Source organism: Rattus norvegicus, chromosome 5 (assembly GCF_021556685.1).
Source record: "Rattus norvegicus strain SHRSP/BbbUtx chromosome 5, alternate assembly SHRSP_T2T, whole genome shotgun sequence".
Lineage (NCBI taxonomy): Eukaryota > Metazoa > Chordata > Mammalia > Rodentia > Muridae > Rattus > Rattus norvegicus.
The window spans coordinates 38,472,403-38,495,176 of record NC_141538.1 but is presented as its reverse complement, the minus strand read 5'-3'; the positions used below and the strand labels follow the sequence as shown (position 1 = coordinate 38,495,176).

The window sequence follows — 22,774 nt, the reverse complement described above, 5'->3', positions numbered from 1 at the left end:
TAATATAGGGGCTTTAGTTTAACACGATATTTGGCATTTACCCTGTGTCAATCACTAACTATATTTTCGTCTATTATTTCCTTTAATTCTTATTTTGAAAAAGCTTATTCATAGCTAGGTTCGTGACTATAATTTCAGATCTTGGAAATCTGAGACAGCAGTGTTCTGAGTGTGAGGACAGCGTGGGGTCCACAGAGAGAACCAGTCAAAAAGGAAATACACCAACCCAACTCAGGACTGTTTAATTGGTTTTAAAGGGAATGGCTACCATCTTTCATCGCTGTTGAGGTTTGGGTATGAAGTGGGCCCCTTGAGCTCAAATGTTCACAAGTCTGGTTCCAACCTAGAATCGCCACTTGGGAATCATGTAGAGCCTCCAAAAAGTAGAGTCTCCCTGGATAAAACAGGTTGCTAGGGACCAGCTTTGAGGCTCCATTCATGACCTGGCTTCTGTTCACATTCTGCTTCCTGGACAGTACATTGTGTCAGCCAGCATCTTCCTCCTGCTGCCATGCTTTTCCTGCCTGCTGCCTTGTCTTCCTGACCAATGAACCTGTCCTTCTGGCACTAGCCAAAATAAACTCTTTCTCCTGAAAACTACATTTGTCAGGGTATTTCATCACAACAACAGGAAAGGTAACTAACACAGTCCCTAAGAACACTTCACTTGACCACTTTTCCTGGTTAATGTACCTTGGGTTTGAAGGTGAAAAGCTGGTAAATATGTGTATACTAGTCTGTACTAGTTTTCTCTGTTGCTGTGATAAAACACTGGCAAAAACCAACTAGGAAAAGAAAGGGGTTTATCATAACTTAGAGGTTAAAGCACATCATTGGGGAGCTAAGGCAGGAACTGAAATCAACTCTATAAATCCAGTGCTAAGGATGCTGGGAGGGGAGTTATTAATGGAAGCAGGCTTAGGTACAGAGTGAGAATCTGTCTCTAAAATAAACAAAACAACAATGAAAATACCAATTAGGCTTTTGCTTTCTTTTTTTCTCTTTGGGTTTTTTTGTTGGTGGTAGTTTTTTCTTAATTGTTATTGTTGTTTTTGGGTGTTTTTTTTTTTTTGATGCTCCTAAAAGAGAAAAAAATATTGAGAAAATTTTTAATTTCAATCATTAACTTTTATTTTAAGACTACATTCAGTAGAAAATCGATGAGATAAACAAACAGAAGAATGAGAAAGACATTGTTAATATGTGAAGCTACACAAACTAGGAATTTAATTTGTATTAAAAATGTTTAGTTATGTATAATACTTTCTTTGCTATTCTTCTTTCTTTTTCTTTTTCTTTTTGTTTTGTAAATGTGCATGGGTGCCTACATGTCTATCTGTACACCACATGTGTGCAATGCCTTCAGAATCCAGAAGAGGATATTGGCTCCTCTGTGCCTAAAGTTAGAAAGTTATGAGCGTCTATGTGGGTCCTGTGGATTGAACTTCAGTCCTCTGGGAGGGCAACTGGTACCCTTAAAAGCAGAGCCATCTCTCCAGGCACTTTCTTTGTCATTGTCAAAACCAGGAACTTCCTGTGTACTTTTCTATACACCATTTCCATTTCTAGGGTTGCCATTTTACTATTCTAGCCTACACTTAACCTTTTGCTGGAACATGATACGGTTACAAAAGGCTATTCTTTCTCAACTTTCTTCTTCCGCCACATGCTCATCAGACACATCAGGGATGCAAATATTAAACAGTAACTGCAGATAGCAAGTCAACTTCTGGAACCAAATTAACTTCAATTTAAAGTGTATCAATGGCACATAAAACAGTAGTCCACCGAGAAAGAAGAGGAACACATAGATATATTGCATCTTCGGAGACTTGATAAGTGGAATCAAAACCATGCTCAGGCTGATGGCAGCTGTTATGAATAGGAATGGAGAAAACACCTGAAAAGATAAAATTGAGGAAAGTAATTAGATGTGAAAAGCCATGTATGATGGCTGAATAGTCCCATAAGTAAAAACAACAGGAAGCTGGTGATAGGGAACAAGCTAAGTCAGCCTTAGAGTTAGATCAATGGGCTCAAGGCTTGTAATGCCACAGTGAAAGGAAACATGAAGATTCCCAAGAGAAAATGCTAGTTAAGGGGACATCAGAAGCTAGCCTTGATGCTTCATGAGTGGGGACGGTCATAAGCATATGCTGATTATTATGACTACCTGCAGGCAGAAGGAGTGTCTAGGCCTGCTAGGGTAGAGGGGTGGGGATCTGGGCAACCTTCCAAATAAAATATTTCAAGTCACTGGTCAAGTTAAGAGAAAAACTATTTTTACCATCTGCTAATCAAATTAATATCGACAGTTAAATATTAGGTTGTAGAGATTTCACATACGAAGGAAGAAATGTATTAAGACAGAAAAATTCTTTGTCTGAAATTCTACTTTTGTTTGGACAAAAGATTCATTCCAAAACATCATTCTTGGTACCAGGATTGTGCTAGAAATGTAAACATCCCACACTTAATATTACAATATTACCCTTGATTTTTTTTCCCTTGAAGGTCTTACTAAGTACATCAGGTCATCTTTAAACTCATAATTTTCCTGCCTCAGCCTCCCAAAGCCTCTAGATTAACTTGAATTATAGACATATACCATCTACTTCTGGACAACCAATTTCGAGATATCTGTAGAAGACATGAATCTATACTCTACTGATATAATATAGTGGTTGAAATTATTAAACGTTTTAGTGAGTGGCTAATTCATTTGAATCCTAAATAACAGATTCCTCTCAATTGTTTACAGGCCTTAATAAAATAAGTATCTCATAGATCAGTTTTTTCATCAAATAATTGAATAAAGGATGTGAGAATTCATGAAGTCAGGCCAAAAAAATTCCTTTTAAAGCAAATGGAAGTCCAATAATAGTACAATGGTAACTGTTAATGCTATACACTGAATTTTTGCATCCCTTTACTTATATAATCCTGCCAAGATTCTAAAGAGACAAATATTGACTGTGTCCATTATAAACATGAATGATATGTCAGCAGTGAAATAAGAGAAAGCTTAGAAAAGAAGGTAGGGACCAATCATAGGGTACACATGAAGGGACCCATGGCTCCAGCTGCACATGAAGCAGAGGATGGCCTGATTTGGCATCAGTGAAGGAGGAGGCCCTTGGCCCTATGGAGGCTTGATGCCCCAGTGTAGTAGAATGCTAGGGTGGTGAGGTGGAAGTGGGAGCAGCCTCATAAAAGTGGGGGAATGGTGGGATTGGATGGGATGGGGTTTCCAGAGGTGAAACCAGAAAAGTGGATAGCATTTGAAATGTAAATAAACAAAATAACCAATAAAAAAGAAAAGAAAAGAAGGTAGGAACTAGACCTGAGCTCAAACTCTTAATTACCTTGTATTTCTTGATTTATTAGAACTCTATCAACAATTCATAACTTCCTTCCATATCTAATCAGTGGTAAAAGACTGAGTCTAAACTCTTAATGATTACCTTGTATTTCCTGATGTTTTGGAACTCTATCAACAATTCATAACTTCCCCTCAGTTATACCTAACCAGTATTTGTGAGTCTGAAAACAGCAAAGAAGCAAAAGATTTTAAAAGATAGAGATATGAGATTAGGAGGAGAGGAAACACTGGAGGTGCATCCAGGGAGAGGATGGACATCAGTCGTATATACCCGGGGGTCCTCTGATCATACCCTGGATGTCACTGTCAGGGCATCACTTGGCATTCAGTGAGTGTCCAGAGAGATGATAGCCTGCCTAAGGATGGGGGCTGGGCTTCTTGCTAGATAAGAGACTCTAGCAAGGCACTTGCAATATAGCCACCTTATAATGGGTTCCCAAATAACCAAGAAGAGTTAGTCACGGTCGAATGGAAGAATCAGAAGGGAAGACTGAAAGGAGAAGGCAGTGACAAATCAGCACAGTCAGTGATGAGAACATTGCTTCCTTTCTCTCTGGGTTCTGATAGTTTATACTTAGCAAAAGTCAGACACTCTATAGAGACTGCTGAGAATTGAATCTTGACTTCATTCTGTGCTATATGAGCCTTGACGAGCGACATACTTTCTATAAACCCATTTTCTCTTCTCTCATAAGGATGGAAACAGGAAGGGGTATCTAACTTCTGTAGGACAGGTAATCCTCCAACAAAGCTTTGGTCATCAACCAATCGAGACTATTCCATTGTGTGCATAGACTCCCCCGATAATACCCTCATACTGCCAAGCTTTTGCTTGTTACTTTTTCTGCTATGAGAGAATGCTTTCTTTTTGCATGACATATTTTCTTCTCTCAACTAAAAGCAAGGTTACAGGTGATAAAATTCAAGAGAAGAAATCTGCTGCTGATCTAGTTGAGCTGATATTTCATAACAGTAAATATCATCATGCTTTTTACATCTTCTGTCTATCACTTGGTATATCTTTCCTTACTGTAAAAGATACAACTTGTGTAATAATTCTGTAAGTAAATCAAGCAATCTCAGTTCAAAGGACCCCCAATGATCTGTCTCACCATCCAAAATTATCTGCCTTAGATCAAACCTAAGAGATTTTGTGTTAAGTAAAATCTATTCATCATGAACAAAATGAAAACAAAGAGCACGTTATCCATATTTGCTTCTCAGTTTGCTAAGTAGTAACACATATCGTGTAGATCTTCCGAATATACCATTCAAATACAGACATGTATCATATTTCATATGGAACAAATTCACCCAACCCACCCTTACCTTATATGGTCTGTGTAGATTAGGCTCCTGGTACCTCAGTTTCAAGATCCCTATTACTGATAAGACAGTCCAAATGGAAAAAACAAAAAATAGATAGTTTATCAGCTCAATTAGGTTTGTTAAGACAATTGCAATGGACCCCATACTGACATCTAGTAGCACAGCTATAAAGGGAGAGGAGTGAACATTTAGGGTACTACACAACAAGGGCAGCTGCCCATTCCGGCTTGCAATATATGACGTTCTTGATGTCTCAAATACACTAGTCACGAGGTTGCTGAACAGTGAGGCAGAAATAGCAAAAGGGACACTCCATGTTAATTGGGGAATGACCCTGTCTGTCCATGTAAGAGCCACAGCATCTGCAGAGGAAAAAAGATACACACAAAAAGAAGTGTTACGAAAAGAGAATCCAATGACAAAACTTTATAGAAATACTTCACAGACAAAACATGAAATCCAAAAGATAAAATCTACAAACAGAGCTTTGTTATTTCTTTTTTCACATTTAAGTCATATCTTGTGCTTGTGCTTATTTTGGATCATATACTGCACCACAAATAGTTGAGTTTATGTCTTTCCAAAAAAAATCAGAAACTTACTGAAGGCAAAGACCCCTCATGTCTTGTCTATAACATAAGTAACTTATTCACAGACAGACTCCGTAATAATGAGCTTTCAATAAATAGTTGAGGAATGCACTAGATGTGTTGATGCGATTGAAAGTATGCTTATGGACTACAACTAGCATAGAGAATGCTGACACACTTAGCCAGTGTCAGAAAAAGCAAAACACAACACTGATGAGAGAGTCTGAGGCTCGCCCAAACCATAGCACAATGTAAAATGTAAAAAAAAAAAAGAGCATAAATTACACAGATCAAAAGTATTTATGATGCTAGAGACTTTTCTAAGTATAGACCAATGGTTGTCAGCTGCAAATCACTTCAATCTTCAGAGGTCATGTGACAATGTCTGGAGAATTGTCTGATTTCCCATAACTGGAGAAGTAGGCATTTGCTGTTGACCTTCTAGTAGGTAGTAACCAGACATGCTGATAAACATCTTACTATGGTCAGGACAGCTTCAAAGAACCATGTGGTCTAGGACTAGGGATACAGTGCAATGGTGATGTGAAGTGGAAATTTCTGGTTTCTTTAGAGACTCAGTTGTGTCATGTGATGTTTTTCTGGAAGCTGTCATGTGAGAGGTTTTCTGGGTTTTTGTTGTTTTGTTTTGTTTTGTTTTGTTTTTTGCTGAAGCAGACAGATGAAAAGCTGTTTTGCTGAACCAGAGATGTGAGAGGATGTTTTGGTGACAATAGACATGTCACCACATGGTTTTCTGGAAGCTGTCTTGTGAGAAGGCATATGATATTTTGCTGAAACAGATACTTGAGAGGGCGCAGGATGTTTAGAAAGAATGTAAATATAACCCCACAGAGAGTGAGAGGATGCTCTTGCATTGGTTCACCTTGCAACACTTCTCTGGTCTTCACCGATCTTCACTTGGCATGCCTTCATAGCGAGAAATACACCTCGTGGGATTTTGGCTGCTACCTGTAGCTTTTGTGGACTCCTGATGATTCAGTGGAGCCTCTCAGTTTCTTCTGGATCAAGCTGCTGTTACTGACTCATGTTTGATGTTTTGGACTGGACTGCTCATATCCTGACAACAAAGATTGGAGTCTCCCCAAAGTACTACTTCTATATAGGTCCGCATTGACATTTCCTATTAATCTTTCTTTTCATTCACCTCTTTTAGGTGGGCTAGAAGGGAGATTAAAGTGTTTAAGGACCCTTACTAAAGTAGGTTCCGAAAAATTGAAGCCTACAGCAATTTGCTTGCTCACCCTATGTGAGGTTCTGGGTTCAAGACTGATCACTCCAAAACAAAGTGGTCCGAAATGTTGATGTATTGAAATTCAGAAACTTTGCATTAGAGAAAGCATTAGTGTATATTCCGAAATTGCTACTTGTGTTTGAAGGCCGAAAAAAAAAAAAGACCTTAGGAATTCAATATGACAGTCAGTATAAAATCCAATAGGATTTGAATGATGGAAATGAGGGAGTGAAGATGATCGAAATACATTGTGTACTTGTATGAAGAATATATGCTGTTTAAAGGGATCACGAATAGACAAAAATACTCATTATTCAGAGAAATTCTTTTGAGTCCAATTCATATTGTGAAAATATATGGTAAGGCAGATCATTCCTTCACAAAGAAATAAGTTGTGTTTTCTGTGAACTGAACAGACCAGACCCTAATGTCCCTGAGGAGGTAGGTGTCCTCTGAGCTCTTAATTTTGTCCACAGGCTTCCAGATGACTCACCATTACATCAGTATTTTGATGTATGATAATCAATAAGACTTTTTTTAATGTAACCAATTTAAAAATATTATCAATGGATCTTGTCCTTAAGATCTCAATTGTTTGTTGAGACAGGTTTCTCTATCTCTGGCTGTCCTGGAACTGGCTATGTAGACCAGGATGGCCTCAAACTGAGAGATCTGCCTACCAATGCTTCCTGTGTGCTAGGAGTAAAGATATGGACCACCATGCAAGATCTTACTTCTTTACTGGTGTTTGCTTGCTAGTTTAGAAACAAGATCTTTTATGTATCCCAGGCTGGCTACCAATGTATAATCATCTTGTCACTGTTTCTAGATGCTGGGATTACGGGTATGAGGTGCCATGCTCAGCTAGTAATCCACTTTAAATAGCCCTACCTGCCACATTACCTGTTCCTGATTGTTATCTGACAGTACTGTGTGTTACTTAAATATATACTGTTACAGTTCTTGCTCATTCCAAATAAGGTCTTCCTATCGGCCACCCAGACCTCAACACACTACATCTTTTCGGCTTCATTTCAAAATACTTCCATCCCGTACTGCACAGGAAATTTCCAGTTTCTCAGTGAACATTCTACAACCACAATTCCTTACAACCAGATGACTTCACGTAGCTCTGCCCACACTGAGTCTCAAAAATTAAAGTTATTTTAATAAAAATTAAAGATCATATTCTTGTATGATCTTTATCACTAGTCCACAAGTTATTGTCTCATTTTCAACTCTTCTCCATTTTCATTTAGTTTTATTATGCATGTGATATATACAATATATATAAAGTAAAATAAACAGTGAAGCCTATAAAGTCAAAAAAACCCTGTCCTCACCAAGTTCTTATTCATGTATTCCAGATGTAAATGCTGTTCACATCTGGCTGCTTCCCTTTCCTGCCTTTCCTATAATTATATATTATATATTATATCAGCCTATAAGGGGTGTATGCTTGAGTCATGTGTGTGCACATGTGTGAGTGTGGAGGTTCTCTTGTGACTGAATATTTACATTTACTTTTGTTCATTTCCCATGTATCTTGGTCATATTGGTACACATACATTCATACAATTATTTTAGGTACTTCTCAGTACTCTGTAATATAGCCATAAATTCTCCATTTGTTCTGAATTGATTGATTTGCGGGCTGTTTTCTATTTTTTGTTAATGGAAAATGTGCTTTAAATCTGAGCTTCATAGCAATGTCTCTGAAAAATGAAGGCTGAAAAGAAGATCAGAGTTCCAAACCAACCTGGGCCATAGAGCAAGATTCTAGACCTCCAAAAAAAAATGTACTTTAATAAAAAAAAACACGCAAAACAGAATGTGAAATCATTTACTGCATGATCATAACAAGAAACTATTTTAAAACATCAAAAATCACTCATAAAAATTCTTTATTTCTTATTTATTATTTATATTTACTTTGAAATAGGCTTTCACTATGTAGCTCTGGATGACACAGAACTACCTATGTAGACCAGTTGTGCATGACTTCTGTGCCTTAATTTCTTATTATTTATATAATTCTGTTCAGAGTATATTTTTAAAAGTACAACTTGTGAGCATACCGTTTTTACAATTCATATCATCATCATCATCATCATTATGTGTATAGGAGGCACACACATAATACACACATGCACACACACACACACACACACAGAGAGAGAGAGAGAGAGAGAGAGAGAGAGAGAGAGAGAGAGAGAGAGAGAGAGAGAGAGATTTAAACACAACTTTGAGTTTAAGAGTCAGCTCTCTTCTACTGTGGGTTCCAATAATCCAACTCAGGTCACCAGGGTTACACAGCAAGTGCTTGACCCACTGAGCCATCTCACTGACCCATAAACGTGTATGTCTTAAATAAGAGAAACACTACAAAGTTCATCCAAAAATGGTTGTGTCAATTTGTGAGTAATTAATTCTAAAATTTCCACTTACAGTTCAAATTTCCTAATGCAGCTAGGTGTTTGAGACAAACTTCCTGTAGACGGTCTGAACAAGGGAACTTTCTTAATACTGTTTCCACATCACTTCTTAACCATTTAGATTATCTGGCCCTATGTTAATATCCCATATTTTAAGTGTGGCTCAGAAACCTCTAGAACATTTGTAAGCACTCTGAACACGCGGTCAGCAGGGCTTCTGGATTTTCAGATTGAAAATGCCGGAGCTGAAATTCCTTCCACACTTTTCCTATACTCCAAATTCTGAAGGAGCACTTCTTTCCCCCTGTATAGAACTTTCACAGTAAAAATTTGGAAGTTGTTTGGGTTTTTTGGTTCATTTTCTTTTTTGTTTTGAGACAAGGTCTCTCTACGTAGTCCTGACTTTCAGGGAGTTTGCTATGCCTCCCTCCAACTCACAGGGGTGCAGCTGCCTCTCCCTCTAAAGATACAGAATTAAAGGCATGCACCTCCACACCCAGATGAGGACACTTTTTTTCAGGCTGGAGAGATGGCTCAATGGTTAAGATCTCTGACTGCTCTTGCAGAAAACTCAAGTTCACTTTCCAGCCCCCACATGGCAACTGAAAACTGTCTGTAATTCCAGCCTCTGTTCATCCAACATCCTCAGGCCCACATACATGTGCGCAAAACACCAATGGACATGAAACAAAAAGAAATGAAAATCTTAAAGTAAGATTTAAAAGAAAACGAAAAGCTTTTTTCTTAAGAGAACAGTAAGTGTGGAAACAAGACAGAGATCTGACATCTACAGACTAAACACCATGCATGTGACCGAACTGCCTGAGCTCTTCTCTATATAAAGTGTAGAAACTAGTATGATCATAGATTCCAGTGTGTCTCGAGAAAAAAATGTAACACCAATTCACACTATATTCTAAAAAATTCCAGACCCCTTTGAAATATTTCCATATGCTTGGTTGACAACCTCCAGCCCTCAAGTTCCTAACTCCTAATAGCTTACCTCTTTTTGTTTACAAACATATCTGTAGTTATATAAATCATGTAGTTCATAAAGCAAAAAAATAATGTTCACTGGTTCCTTTCTACCTTGCATGTAGAAACTTTTCCATCATTAACACGTGTAACCATTGTCCTCTTAAGAGTCCATCAACAATATGAGCTTCTAAAAACCTCATGGTGTCAGTGAGAGGGCTCTGCAGCTACATACTGCCACACCTGAAGACCTGACTTTCATCCCCACATAGCAGAAGGAGAGAACCAATTCCTGCAAGTTGTCCTCTGGCCTTCATACGTACAACAGAGCACACATGCACACACACAAAATAATAAGTAAGTGCAATTTAAATATTTAAACAAAAACCCAGGAAAGTCCTTATGTAGACTTAGGTAAGCGATTTACTTCCAACTTTTTGGATATGTTGGTGGTCTTTAATTTTGTGCTACCGTAACTGATGATATGACAGTCTTCCCTAAATGTACATGTCTTATTTCTCAGCTTGAAATTCCAATGCAGTAAGAGTACATGTCTTAAAATTCTAAAGTAATCATTCATATTTTAAATCAATTCTGAAGATTATAAGCCTGAGAAAGTCAATGATAAAAAAAAAACCAAAAACAAAAAACAAATTGCAAACAACAGTTAGCAGCTTCCTGAGTTTTTCACACAAGTCCAAACTATTGGGATACCTATAAAATTATTGCAATTTCTATGCTATTCCAGAGTTCTCTAGTAACCAATATAGCCAGAGTACTGCCTATAGTCATAAAGAGTGCCAGATTCAGTGAATCACAAGTCAGAATCATCAGAAAGGAAGAAGCTTCAGTTAAGAAAATATTTCCACGAGGTGCATTTTCTTAATTAGTGGTCAATAGCGGAGTACCCAGGCGATTGTAGGTGGTTCCAGTGCAGGGCTGGCAGTCCTGACTTCTGTCAGAAGGTAGGCCAGGCAAGCCATGAGGAGCAAGCCAATAAACAGCATCCCTCCATGGCCTCTGCAACTCTTGCCTCCAGGTTCCTGCCCCATTTGAGTTCCTGTCCTGACTTCCTTCACTGGCAAACAGCAATGTGGAAGTGAAATCTGAGTAAACCCATTCCTCCCCAACTTGGTCCTTGGTTATAGTGTTTCTTTGCATCAATAAAAGCCCTAAGAAAGACCTTTTCACAGGGGTCTTATATATCAAATATCTTGAATATCAGATATTTGCATTACAGTTCACAAAAAAATAGCAGAATTACAATTATGAAGTAGCAACAAAAATAATTTTATATTGGCATCACTTCAACGTGAGGAACTGTATTACACGTTCCCAGCATTGGGAAGGTTGAGAGCTACTGTTATAAATGGTCCCTGACACAGCTGGGTTAGTTCATGAGGCAGTGTATCTTCCCAAGGTTGCATTTGATTAGTTCCCACAGAAACTTGTTTCTATCTCCTCTCTCATACCAAGTCTTCCTAGACCTATAGTGAACCAACTCTGTTGTGGCACACCACCTGGCAGCATGCGACAGCAGTCACATGGCAGTGGAGGCAATTCCATGAGGTTTTTAATTAAACCTACCCCGAGGTTTGAAATCTCCCCAAGTAAACAAATGATCATGATGAAGGTGTTGGAAATCCAGATTTTACCATTGCACACTGTGTGTACTCTGATGAGCTACAATCTGATTTTATATATATATAATTTCTAGGTCAGGAGGAAACTTACCCCACAGTTCTCAAATACTCACCAAACCAAGAAGAGTCGTTCAATGCTGCTTAGTTCAAAGTTACTGAGTAACAGTTTACCTCAAGAGGTGACAACTTGAAGTGTGGCATTGGTGTGTGAAAGAGCTAGTCTTCCATTTTTTCAAACTTCCTTTTACAACTTGACTCTGTTATTCATCTTTAATTGACTGTTGATCTCTCTTTGAGAATTTCTTTCTCTGTCTTTTTTTTTTGTCTTTTCTAAAAAGGGTCTCTCTAACCTAGAGATCCTCCAGTCTCAGCTTTCCAAATGCTCTAGCATAGTCTAAAACACAGGCACATCCTCGCCAGCCTGTTACTAGAACACCATGAATTGGGACTCTGTATAATAACGAACAGTGCGCAGCCCTCCTGACTGGCAATGGGGCACAACTGCACTGAAAGAGCTGTATTGTATTTCTGTCTTGCTGTTTGTGTATACAAACCTCAAGAGAGGACTTCCCTGGGTGTCAGAGCCATCAGGTAGAAAATATTCATGTCCTAAGATACTGAAAATATCCCTGGAATATTCTTCGGTTGTCACTTTAATCAAATTTTCAATATATTTAGGGTCATTAGCCAGCACAAGATTTAGGGCTATTTAAGATAAATAAATGTCTATTTTACATACTAATAATATTGACTCTAGGCATCAAGCAGCAGTTAGTGTTTGTTTGTTCAGCTGGTAAGGTCCCCCATTTCAACTCTCAGCGTCACATAGACTATTGACCATCCAGCCTTTGCAGGTATCCATGGCTACTGGTTATTCATCATCGCTCTGACTGAATTCCTGCAAACGGTAGCTAATATTTTGAATCTGTGTCACTCCATACCTTTTCCACATAATCAGAAAGTACATAGCTATACTTGAAACAAATCTCCCTTTTAAGTCAAATCATACTCTCACCACCCTGTTATTAAGACATCATGAATTGCACCTCTCTCTATAATAATGAACAATGCACAGCCATCCTGACTGGCAACGTGACTCAACTATGCCAAAAGAACTTTTTTTATTTATTTATTGTCTTACTGTTTATGTATACCAACCTGAAGAGAGAAGTTCCTGGGGGCTCAGAACTGTCAGGTAGGAAAGATTAGCCAGTAAGTACACCACAGTTACCAGAGGCAGCGCTGTGAATATGCATCTAGGAATTGTTTTGCTGGGTTCCTTCAGCTCACCTATAACACACAAAATAGCAGCATCAGACTTGGGGAATTTTAAAAATAAATCCTTAAACTTAATTTTTTAAATTGTACATGTGTCAAATATTAGACAAGATTCTTTCTGTTCATTCTGCCACAACACCCTCACACACTCAAAGGCAAACTACTACTGAACACTGATGCATTTCTTAAGACACTGGGGTTGGGGTTAAGGTGCCTGTACGGTTTGTAACCTTCCCCAATCTTCACACTCTTTAAGTGGGAAGTAGGCACTGTGTTCAAATCATAGGAATAGAATGTTAAACAGAAACTTCACGAGAGTGAACGTAGAGAAGAGAAGCTCCAGGCTGGAGAAGTGGCTCAGAGGTTAAGAGCACTGGCTGCTCTTCCAGAGGTCCTAAGTTCAATTCCCAGCAACCACATGGTGGCTCACAACCATCTATAGTGAAATCCGATACCCTCTTCTAGCCTGCAGGTGTACACACAGAGAGAGCACTCATATACATAAAATAAATGAATCTTTAAAAAAGAAAAAAAGAAGAGGAGCTCCACATTAGGCAACCATATAGTGAAAATCATGAATATATTACGTGACTGTGCAGAAACAGGTCAGGAGGCAGGTTGATGGGCCCTTTTATTATCTCTAATTGGTAACCTGGTCCTTTAAAAAACACATCATGCCTCTTCTTGCTAAAGTCCCTGTTTTATGTGAAAAATTCCTTCTTTCCTAGCTGACGACTTTGCTTCTCCTTCGATTCAGCAAGACCATTACCTCTGAGAAAGTAACAGAGGAGACTCCCTGGCTAGCAAGATCATCTCAGGAATGTATTAAGGCAAGTACTGAAAGGAGTTAACTTCCCTCTCTTTGTTGTTGTTGGTTTGTTGTTGTTTTAATGATTTTTAAATCATTAAACCAACCTTTTATTTAAAAAAAATAAAAAAGCTTGAAGATGTAGCTCACTAATCAAGTGCTTGTCCATCATAGAACTGATATGAATGATGTAGCAGAAAAGGAGTAAAGAATTAGCAGATCTGATATTAATTCTGCCTGCCAGTTATTGCTCATGATGCCTCATATTGTTTAATCCTGGGTCAGAAATGTCTTGGTTACTGTTGTATTGCTGTAAGGAAACACCATGCTCATGGCGGCTCTTATAAAGGAAAGTATTTAACCGCGCGGTTGATTACAGTTTCAGAGAGTTTGTCGATTATCATCAAGGCAAGAAGCATGGTGGCATACAGGTAGGCAGGGCACTGGAACAGTACCTGAGAGCTTAACATTTTGAGATGGGGAGGAGAGGAAGAGGGGAAGGGGAGGAGGGGGGAAGAGACAAGGTAGCTAGGGAGGAGGGAGAGAGGCTGGGCTTGGCATAGGTTTTTGAAACCTCAAAGCCCACCCCAGTGACATACAATAAGACCACACCTTCTAAGCCTTCTAATCCTTTCAAACAGTTTCATTGCCTGGTGACTGCACACTTAAGTATATCAATCTATGGGGACCATTCTCATTCAAACCACCAAAAAAAGAAATTATGAGCTAATGAAATTCCAATCCTGGGGCCTTTAAAACCTTTGAAGATGGTTACTGTTGGGCTAGATTATATCTCAGTGGTAGAATACTTGCCAAGCATGTTAAAAGACAAAATTTGATCTCCAGCACGCACATGTGTCTCCCACACACAAGCTATGTTAATAGATACAGTTATTAGTTAAAGCTTTGAAACAAGAGGGCAACTTTTAAAATTAACTACACTTTTTTTCTTGGCCTTTTATTTATTCTCATTACATATATGGTTTGTAGTAAGGTGACAAAGATTAAAACTTAATTTATACCCCATAAAAACAATAATGCCAACCAACCAGAGCTTCCAAGGACTAAACCTAATGAAAGACTATATATGGATTGACCCAGGGCTCCAACTGCATATGTAGCAGAGAATAGCCTTGTTGGGGCATCAGGGGAAGGGGAAACCCTTGGTCCTGCCAAGGTTGGATCCCCAGTGCAGAGAAATATGGGGGGCAATAAGGGGGATGTACAGGGGGAATAACCATATGGAGGAGGGGGAGGGGAGGGAATGGGGGCTTATGGACAGGAAACTGGGAAGGGGAATAACCTTTGAAATGTAAGTAAAGAAATATATATTATAAAACATTTTTAAAAACTTAATTTATAAGCAGATTATATAATAAGAAGTTATTCTGATGACAGTTTATAATAACATGGCAGACAGAGAGTAAATATCCTTGGCCCTTGATCTTGAAAGTCAGATTATTCTAGTACTATTTATCAGATGCTGATAAACCACATTTTTTTTAATCTTAGAGGAATTGTAATCTCATCAAATGACAATCATAACAAACGTTGCAGATGGGAATCTCAAATATCAAAGTTTGAATCTTTTGAGAAACACTGCAGGAGGGTAAAACATAAAGATAAATATGTAAATGCACATGTTAAATAGAACAGGATGCACAGTTCATAGTTAAAAGAAAAATGTTCCTTACAGAGAAACTCAAACAATGTAAACTGATACTTTCTCCACAATATACGGTTAAACTGCCTCTTCTTTTTTAAAAAAATTATTTATTTATTTATTTATTCATTCATTCATTTATTTATTTATTTATTTATTTATTATGCTCCAGATTTTATTCCCCTCCCGGTCCACCCTCTGACTCTTCCACATAACATACCTCCTCCCTGTCTGCCCCATCCCCCATCTCCACAAGGATGTCCCCACCCCACCCACCGCATAGACCTCTAAACTTCCTGAGACCTCCAGTCTTAGGGGCATCTACTCTGACTGAACCCAGACCTGGGAGTCCTCTGCTGTATATGAGTTGGAGGCCTCATCTCAGCTGGTATAGGCTGCCTGGTTGGTGATCCAGTGTCTACAAGATATCAGGGGTCCAGGTTAGTTGAGACTGCTGGTCCTCTCCAACAGGGTTGCCCTCTTCCTCAACTTCCTTCAGCTTTTCCCTAATTCAACCACAGGGGTCAGCAGCTTCTGTCCATTGGTTGTGTGCATAGATCTGCATCTGATTCTTTCGGCTATTTGTTGGGTCTTTTGGAGGACAGTGGTGGTAGGTCCCTTTGTGTTAAGGCCCAATACCCTCACTAATGGTATCAGGTCCTGGGGCCTCCTCTAATGCTGGATCCTACTTTGGGCCTGTCACTGAACCTTTTTCTCAGGCTCTTCTCCACTTCCATCCCTGCATTTCTTTAAGACAGAATAATTATGGGTCAGAGTTTTGACTGTGGGATAGCAACCCTATCCATCACTTGATGCCTAGTATTTCTGGAGATGGGATAAACCACATTTTATAAGTAGAAGTTCAGGAAATTTTCCCCTGTGCCAATGTGTTTGAGGCACTTCCTCACTTTCTCTTCTACTGCCTTCAGTGTATCTGGTTTTATGTGGAGGTCGTTGATCCAACTGGACTTGAGCTTTGTACGAGGCAAAAAGAATGGATCAATTTACATTCTTCTACGTGCTGACCTCCAGTTGAACCAGTACCAGTTGTTGAAAATGTTATCTTTATTCCACTGGATGGTTTTAGCCCCTTTTTCAAAGATAGATGTCTGGGTTCATTTCTGGGTCTTCAATGCTATTCCATTGATCTACCTGCCTGACTCTGAATGAATACCATACAGTTTTTACCACGATTGCTCTGTAATACAGCTTGAGGTAAGAGATGGTGATTCCCCCAGAAGTTCATTTATTGTTGAGAATAGTTTTTGCTATCCTGGGTTTTTTGTTATTGCAAATGAATTTGCAAATTACTCTTTCTAGCTCTATGAAGAATAGAGTTGGAATTTTGATTTCATTGACTCTATAGATTGCTTTCAGCAAGATGGCCATTTTTACGGTATTAACCCTGCCAATCCATCTTCTGGACATCTTTCCATCTTCTGAAATCTTCTTTGATTTATTTCTTCAGAGACTTGAAGTTCTTGTCATAAAGATCTTTCACTTGCTTGGTTAGAGTCATACCAAAGTATTTTATATTATTTGGGGCTATTGTGAAGGGTATCGTTTCCCTAATTTCTTTCTCAGCCTGTTTATCCTTTGAGTAGAGGAAGGATACTGATTGGTTTGAGTTAATTTTGTATCCAGCCAATTTGATAAAGTTGTTTAATAGCTCTAAGAGTTCTCTGGTGGAATTTTTGGGACTTAAGTATACTATCGCATCATCTGCAAATAGTGATATTTTGATTTCTTCCTTTCCAATTTATATCCCTTTGACCTCCTTTTGTTGTCTCTGGCTAGAACTTGAGTACTATGTTGAATAGGTAGGCGAGAATGGGCAGCCTTGTCTAGTCCTTGATTTTATTGGGATTGCTTCAAGTTTCTTTCCATTTAGTTTGATATTCGCTAATGGTTTGCTGTATATTGCTTTTACTATACTTAGGTATGGGGCTTGAATTCCTAATCTTTCCAAAACTTTTATCAGGAAAGGGTGCTGAATTTTGTCAACTTCTTTCTTAGCATTTAATGAGATAATCATGTAATTTTATATTCTAAGATCAAAATCAACAAATGGGACCTCATAAAATTGCAAAGCTTCTATAAGCAAAGGACACTGTCAATAAAACAAAATGGTAACCAACAGATTGGGAAAAGATCTTCACAATAGAGAGCTATTATCCAATGTATACAAAGAACTCAAGAAGTTACACTCCAGAAAATCAAATAACCTTATTAAACAATGGGATACAGAGTTAAACAAAGAATTTTCAACTAAGGAATATTGAATGGCCAAGAAGTACCTAAAAAAATGTTCAACATCATTAATCATCTGGGAAACACAGATCAAAACAACCCTGAGATTCTACCTCACACCAGTCAGGATGACTAAGGTAAATAAATCAGGTGACAACAGATGCTGGTGAGGATGTGGAGAAAGAGGAACACTCCTCCATTGTTGGTGGAATTGCAAGCTGGTACAACAACTGTGGAAATCAGTCTGGCACTTCCTCAGAAAATTTGACATAGTACTACCTCAGGACCCACATATACCACTCTCGGGCATATACCCAAAAGATATTCCAACATAGAACCCAGATGTCCTTTAGCAGAGGAGTGGATACAGAAAATGTGGTACGTCTACACAATGGAATACTACTCAGGTACTAAAAACAATGATTTCATGAAATTCTTAGGGAGACGGATAGAACTAGACAATATCATCCTGAGTGAGGTAACCCAATCTCTCTCTCACACACACACACACACACACACACACACACACACACACACACACACACAAATCCACATACATGACATGTACTCACTGATAAGTGGATATTAGCCCAAAAGCTTGGAACACCCAAGATACAATTTACAGACCACACGAAACTCAAGAAGAAGAAAAACAAAAGTGTGGGTTCTTCAGTCCTTCTTAGAAGGGGGAACAAAATACTCAAGGGAGGAAATGCAGAGACAAAATGTAGAGCAGAGACTAAAGGAAAGGCCATCTAGAGACTGCCACACATGGGGGTCCATCCCACATGCAGTCACCAAACCCAGTCACTATTAGGGATGCTAAAAGGTACAGGCTGACTGGAGCCTAATAAAGCTATCTCCTGAGAGGCTGTGTCAGAGCCTGACAAATACAGAGGTAGATGCTTATAGCCAACCATTGGACTGAGAACAGGATCCCCAGTGAAGGTGTTAGAGAAAGGATTGAAGTAAATGAGGTTTCTATTCAACCCCATAGAAAGAAAAATAACAACCAACCAGTCACCCCAGAGCTCCCAGGGACTAAACCACCAAACAAAGAATACACATAGAGAGGGTCATGGCTCTAGCTGCATATGTAGTAGAGAACGGGCTTTGTTCGGCATCAATGGGAGGAGAGACCCTTGGTCTTGTGAAGGCCCAATGCCCCAATGTAGGGGAATGCCAGGGCAGGGAGCCAGAAGAGAATGGGAAGAGCACCTTCATGGAGGTGGGGGTGGGGAGGTGGGATGGTGGGTTTCTGGAGTACAAACCAGGAAAGGGGATAACACTTGAAATGTAATAAAGAAAATATCCAATAAACAAAAAGGACAGAAATTTAAAAATAAATAAGTAGAAGTGCTGTTTAGGAATCTTAAAACTTATTTTGTAAATTAGCTACCACAGCACAAATTAAGAAAGTGACAAATCCTAACTACTAACTTGCTAGGGAATAAGTAAATGGCTTTTTATCTGGTTTTGCTTTTTGACACAGTGTCTAGAATCCATTATGTAGCCAAACACTACCCTTGAATTCCTGGTCCTCCTCTCATACCTCCTGAGTGCTGGGATTATAGGTGTAATACATGACACCTGGTTTTATGGAGTATAGGGACAGGACATATTGAAACATCCTCAACTGTTTGTTGACCATCAGCCATTTGAGAGAAATTCTGTATTAGTTTAAAGATTATTAACTGTTCTAGATCTTTCTTAATCAGAAATAATTACATGAAAATGATGCATCTCCAGCAGCAGAACAAGATTAAATTACTTCAAAGTACATTCTTCTGAGGTGTGTGCACACAAGTGCACATGCACACGATGCACACACACACACACACACACAACCACACACACATACACTCACACACTCACAGACATAAAGACTCTCTTTAAGTCGCAAACTTCGAAAGAATTATTCGAGTCTTTTTTTCTTCATTCCTCACTTTTGGACCCAATATAAACTAACTTTTTTAAATGTATTTTTATTGGATATTTTATTTATTTACATTTCAAATGTTATTCCCTTTACTGGTTTCCTTCCACAATCCCCCTATCCCATTCCCCCTCCTGCTTCTATGAGGGCACTCATCTACCTACCCACTCCTGCCTTGCCACCCTGGCATTCCCCTACACCAGCAAAATGAGCCTTCACAGGACCAAGGGCTTCCCCTACCATTGCTGCCTGCTACATATGCAGCTGTAGCCATGGGTCCCTCCAAATGTACTCTCTGATTGATGGTTTAGACCCTGGGAGCTCTGGGGGGTCTGATTGGTGGATGTTGTTCTTTCTAGGGGTTTGCAAACCCCTTCAGCTCCTACAGTCCTTCCCCTAACTCCTCCATTGGGGTCTCCATGCTCAGTCTGATGGTTGGCTGCAAGCATCCACATCTGTATTGGTCAGTCTCTAGCACAGCCTCTCAGGAGACAGCTACATCTGGCTCCTGTCAGCAAGCACGCCTTGGCATCCTCAATAGTGTCTGGATTTGGTGGCTACATATGGGATAGATCCCCAGGTGGTGCAGTCTCTGGATGGCCTTTCCTTCAATCTCCGCTCTACTTTTTGTTCCTGTATTTCCTTTAGACAGGAGCAATTCTGGGTTGGAAGGAGAGCATCCTCATAGAAGCAGGGGGAGGGGGATGGGAGAGAGGGGCAACCGGGAAAGGGGATAACATTTGAAATGTAATAAAATATCTAATAAAGAAAGTTAAAAAAAAGAAAAAAAGAAAGAAAAAGAAAAGAAAGGGAGGTATTAAGTGTTGCCTGAGAGCTGTCAAGACTGCTATGATTCATGATTCTCTTATGTTTAAAAAAAAAAAAAAACCTAAAGGACCTAGTACAGGTGCAAAGCAAAGCCCCTGCCCTGAGGCGAACAAGGAAGCAATGCCCTGAGGCGAACAAGGAAGCAATGCCCCACAAGAAAGGGCTACAGCAGCGCACAGCTGCCATGGTAAGGAAAGGTCTTGAAGCTGTAGGAGCGCGTCCACTTCATGTGTCCAGGAGGGCCAGGCTGAGGGGTGAGGAAAAGGAAACCTCTCTCAGATGAACGTTGGTACTGGCAATAATCCAAAACTTTTTTCTTGTCCTAGGAATCAAACCCAGAGCCTCAAGCATGTTAAGTAAATGCTCTAATACTGAGCTGTGTATGACCCCACCCCATCTCCCAAATGTAATTTCGTATGAACCTTTAGCAACACATTCATCCATGGAAGAAGAAATTTTTATAATTAAAAAACACGATTCCAAAACTAAATAAATGAAATCAGTGAAGAGCCGAAGAGTGCAGCCACTTGCAACACAACCCAGTCTGGCTTTACGACATTCCTGGATCCACAGTTTCACAGGACTGAGTTTTTTGCACCCTCTGAGCATTTATGCATTAACAGAAAGAAAAAGTGCATTAAATCAGGAGGTCTCATATTTCTGGTCCCAGAAAAATTAAGATGAAAAAGAGAAGGGTTTTGTTTGTTTTCATGTTAGTTTGAAATGAATTGAATGGGGAGAAAAATTAAGAATAGGTGATTTAGGAACTTAATGAATGAAGATCGCTATAGAGTTTGATAAGATCGCTAAGATGATAGTCAATGCATAATGAAAGATTCTCACTTCACATACAACATATCAGCCATGTTTTCTCCCCCCCCTCCAGATTAATAATTACCTGCTACGTATGTAAAACTTCCTCCGCCAGAAAATGCGAAGTATCCTTGGAAGATAGCTTCTATCAACCGAGAGACCTCTGGAAACTCGGCATCAAAAGCATTCTGAAGCCTTCGCACGTTCTCCTTCCTCCCTGTCACCAGCAAGAACAAGCCACTGAGGGAAATGAAGCTAAGTATACCCATCTTCAGCACCGTGCTCACTGTCTGAAGCCATGACAGCTCTTTCACACCACGAGAATTCAGAATTCCCACAATCCACAGCATCGCCAGGGCCAGACATTTTTTTGGTACAGCCGGGGCAGAGCAGCTGGGATAGAAAGGCTGAATGCCATACTCGGCGAGTAGCAGAGCTTGACCAGCCAGTACGCCTGGGCCCGTAAACAAGGAAGTCCAAAGTCTTAGGAATGCCACAAAAGGGCCAAAGCATCTCTTTAAAAAATAGTAGTGAGCCACCGTGTATGGGAAGGTTATTCCAATCTCTGCAGCACAGAGAGTACTGGTCATGGACAGCACTGCACAGAAAACCCAAACACACAAGGAGACTCCCACATTCATGGAAGAGTACTGTAGCACTCCCTTGGGGGACACAAATATCCCTGCACCAATTATATTGATAATTAAAAAATTTGTCCCCCAGAAATATCCAAGTTGTCTCTTGAGATATATTTTCTTCTCTATATCCATTGCCATTGAGAGTAGTTTACGCTCAACAAAATTCTAGTCTGTGAATGTTTCTACCTATATAGATGCTCTGAATGTACAGCTCTCTTCTTATTCCACCTCTATTAAATATGATCTATGTTCAATAATTAACAAAGTAGGTGTGACACATTTAAGTGAAATAAAATGGGTTGGTTACCTGTAAGGACTTAGTCTGACCTTTCTTTTAATAATTATCAGAATCAGGCATTTCAATTGAAAAGGGAATTTTAAAGGAATCAAGGTTAGGAAACGGGAATAAAGAGTGTTCTTGTTAAAGTTGCTAAGAACTTGTCTGTGCTGTGTTCACTGCATCCACGGACAATTGCCAAGATTAGGTGGACAACTGAAAAGTCACAAGAAAGATACGAGGTGGAAGAAATTTCAAAACTGGGAAACAAGTGGGCTTTTCTGTGGGTATTTATCTGTCTGTCTGTGACTGGGTCTTGCAATATAACCCTGGCTGCCCTGGACCTTGCCTTATACACAAGGCAGGACTAAACCTACACATTACTTCTGCCTCACCAGCATACATCACCATACCCAGATTTCAATGTTTTGCAGTGAGATAAGAGAGGAGATTAGGAAGGAAGCAGAATGAAAGTATGTTGGAGAATACAGAGCATTTTCAGGGAATCAAGACGTAGAGTGCCTATAGTCTCAGCCACTCAGGAGGCTGACACACAAGGATCAATTCAAGGCACAGCATTGCTGGCTTCCCCAAGTGTGGCTGAAATTTTCATCAAGAAATCAAAAATGAAGTGTGACCCCATGGGAAAATTGTCTAATGTAGCTATGCAAACAGGA

The 22,774-nt window shown here is 39.4% G+C and overlaps 1 protein-coding gene across 2 annotated transcripts; it reads right to left on the bottom strand.

Moving 5' to 3' along the window:
* Positions 1–1,215: 1,215 nt before the first annotated feature.
* Slc7a13 (solute carrier family 7 member 13) lies at positions 1,216–22,029 on the bottom strand. Of its 2 annotated transcripts, NM_001012100.2 has the most exon segments (4): positions 1,216–1,900; positions 4,712–5,073; positions 12,765–12,896; positions 21,268–22,019. In NM_001012100.2, coding segments are annotated over 4 exon segments (1,440 nt in total). In that variant the 5' UTR covers positions 21,959–22,019; the 3' UTR covers positions 1,216–1,645.
* Positions 22,030–22,774: the final 745 nt, after the last annotated feature.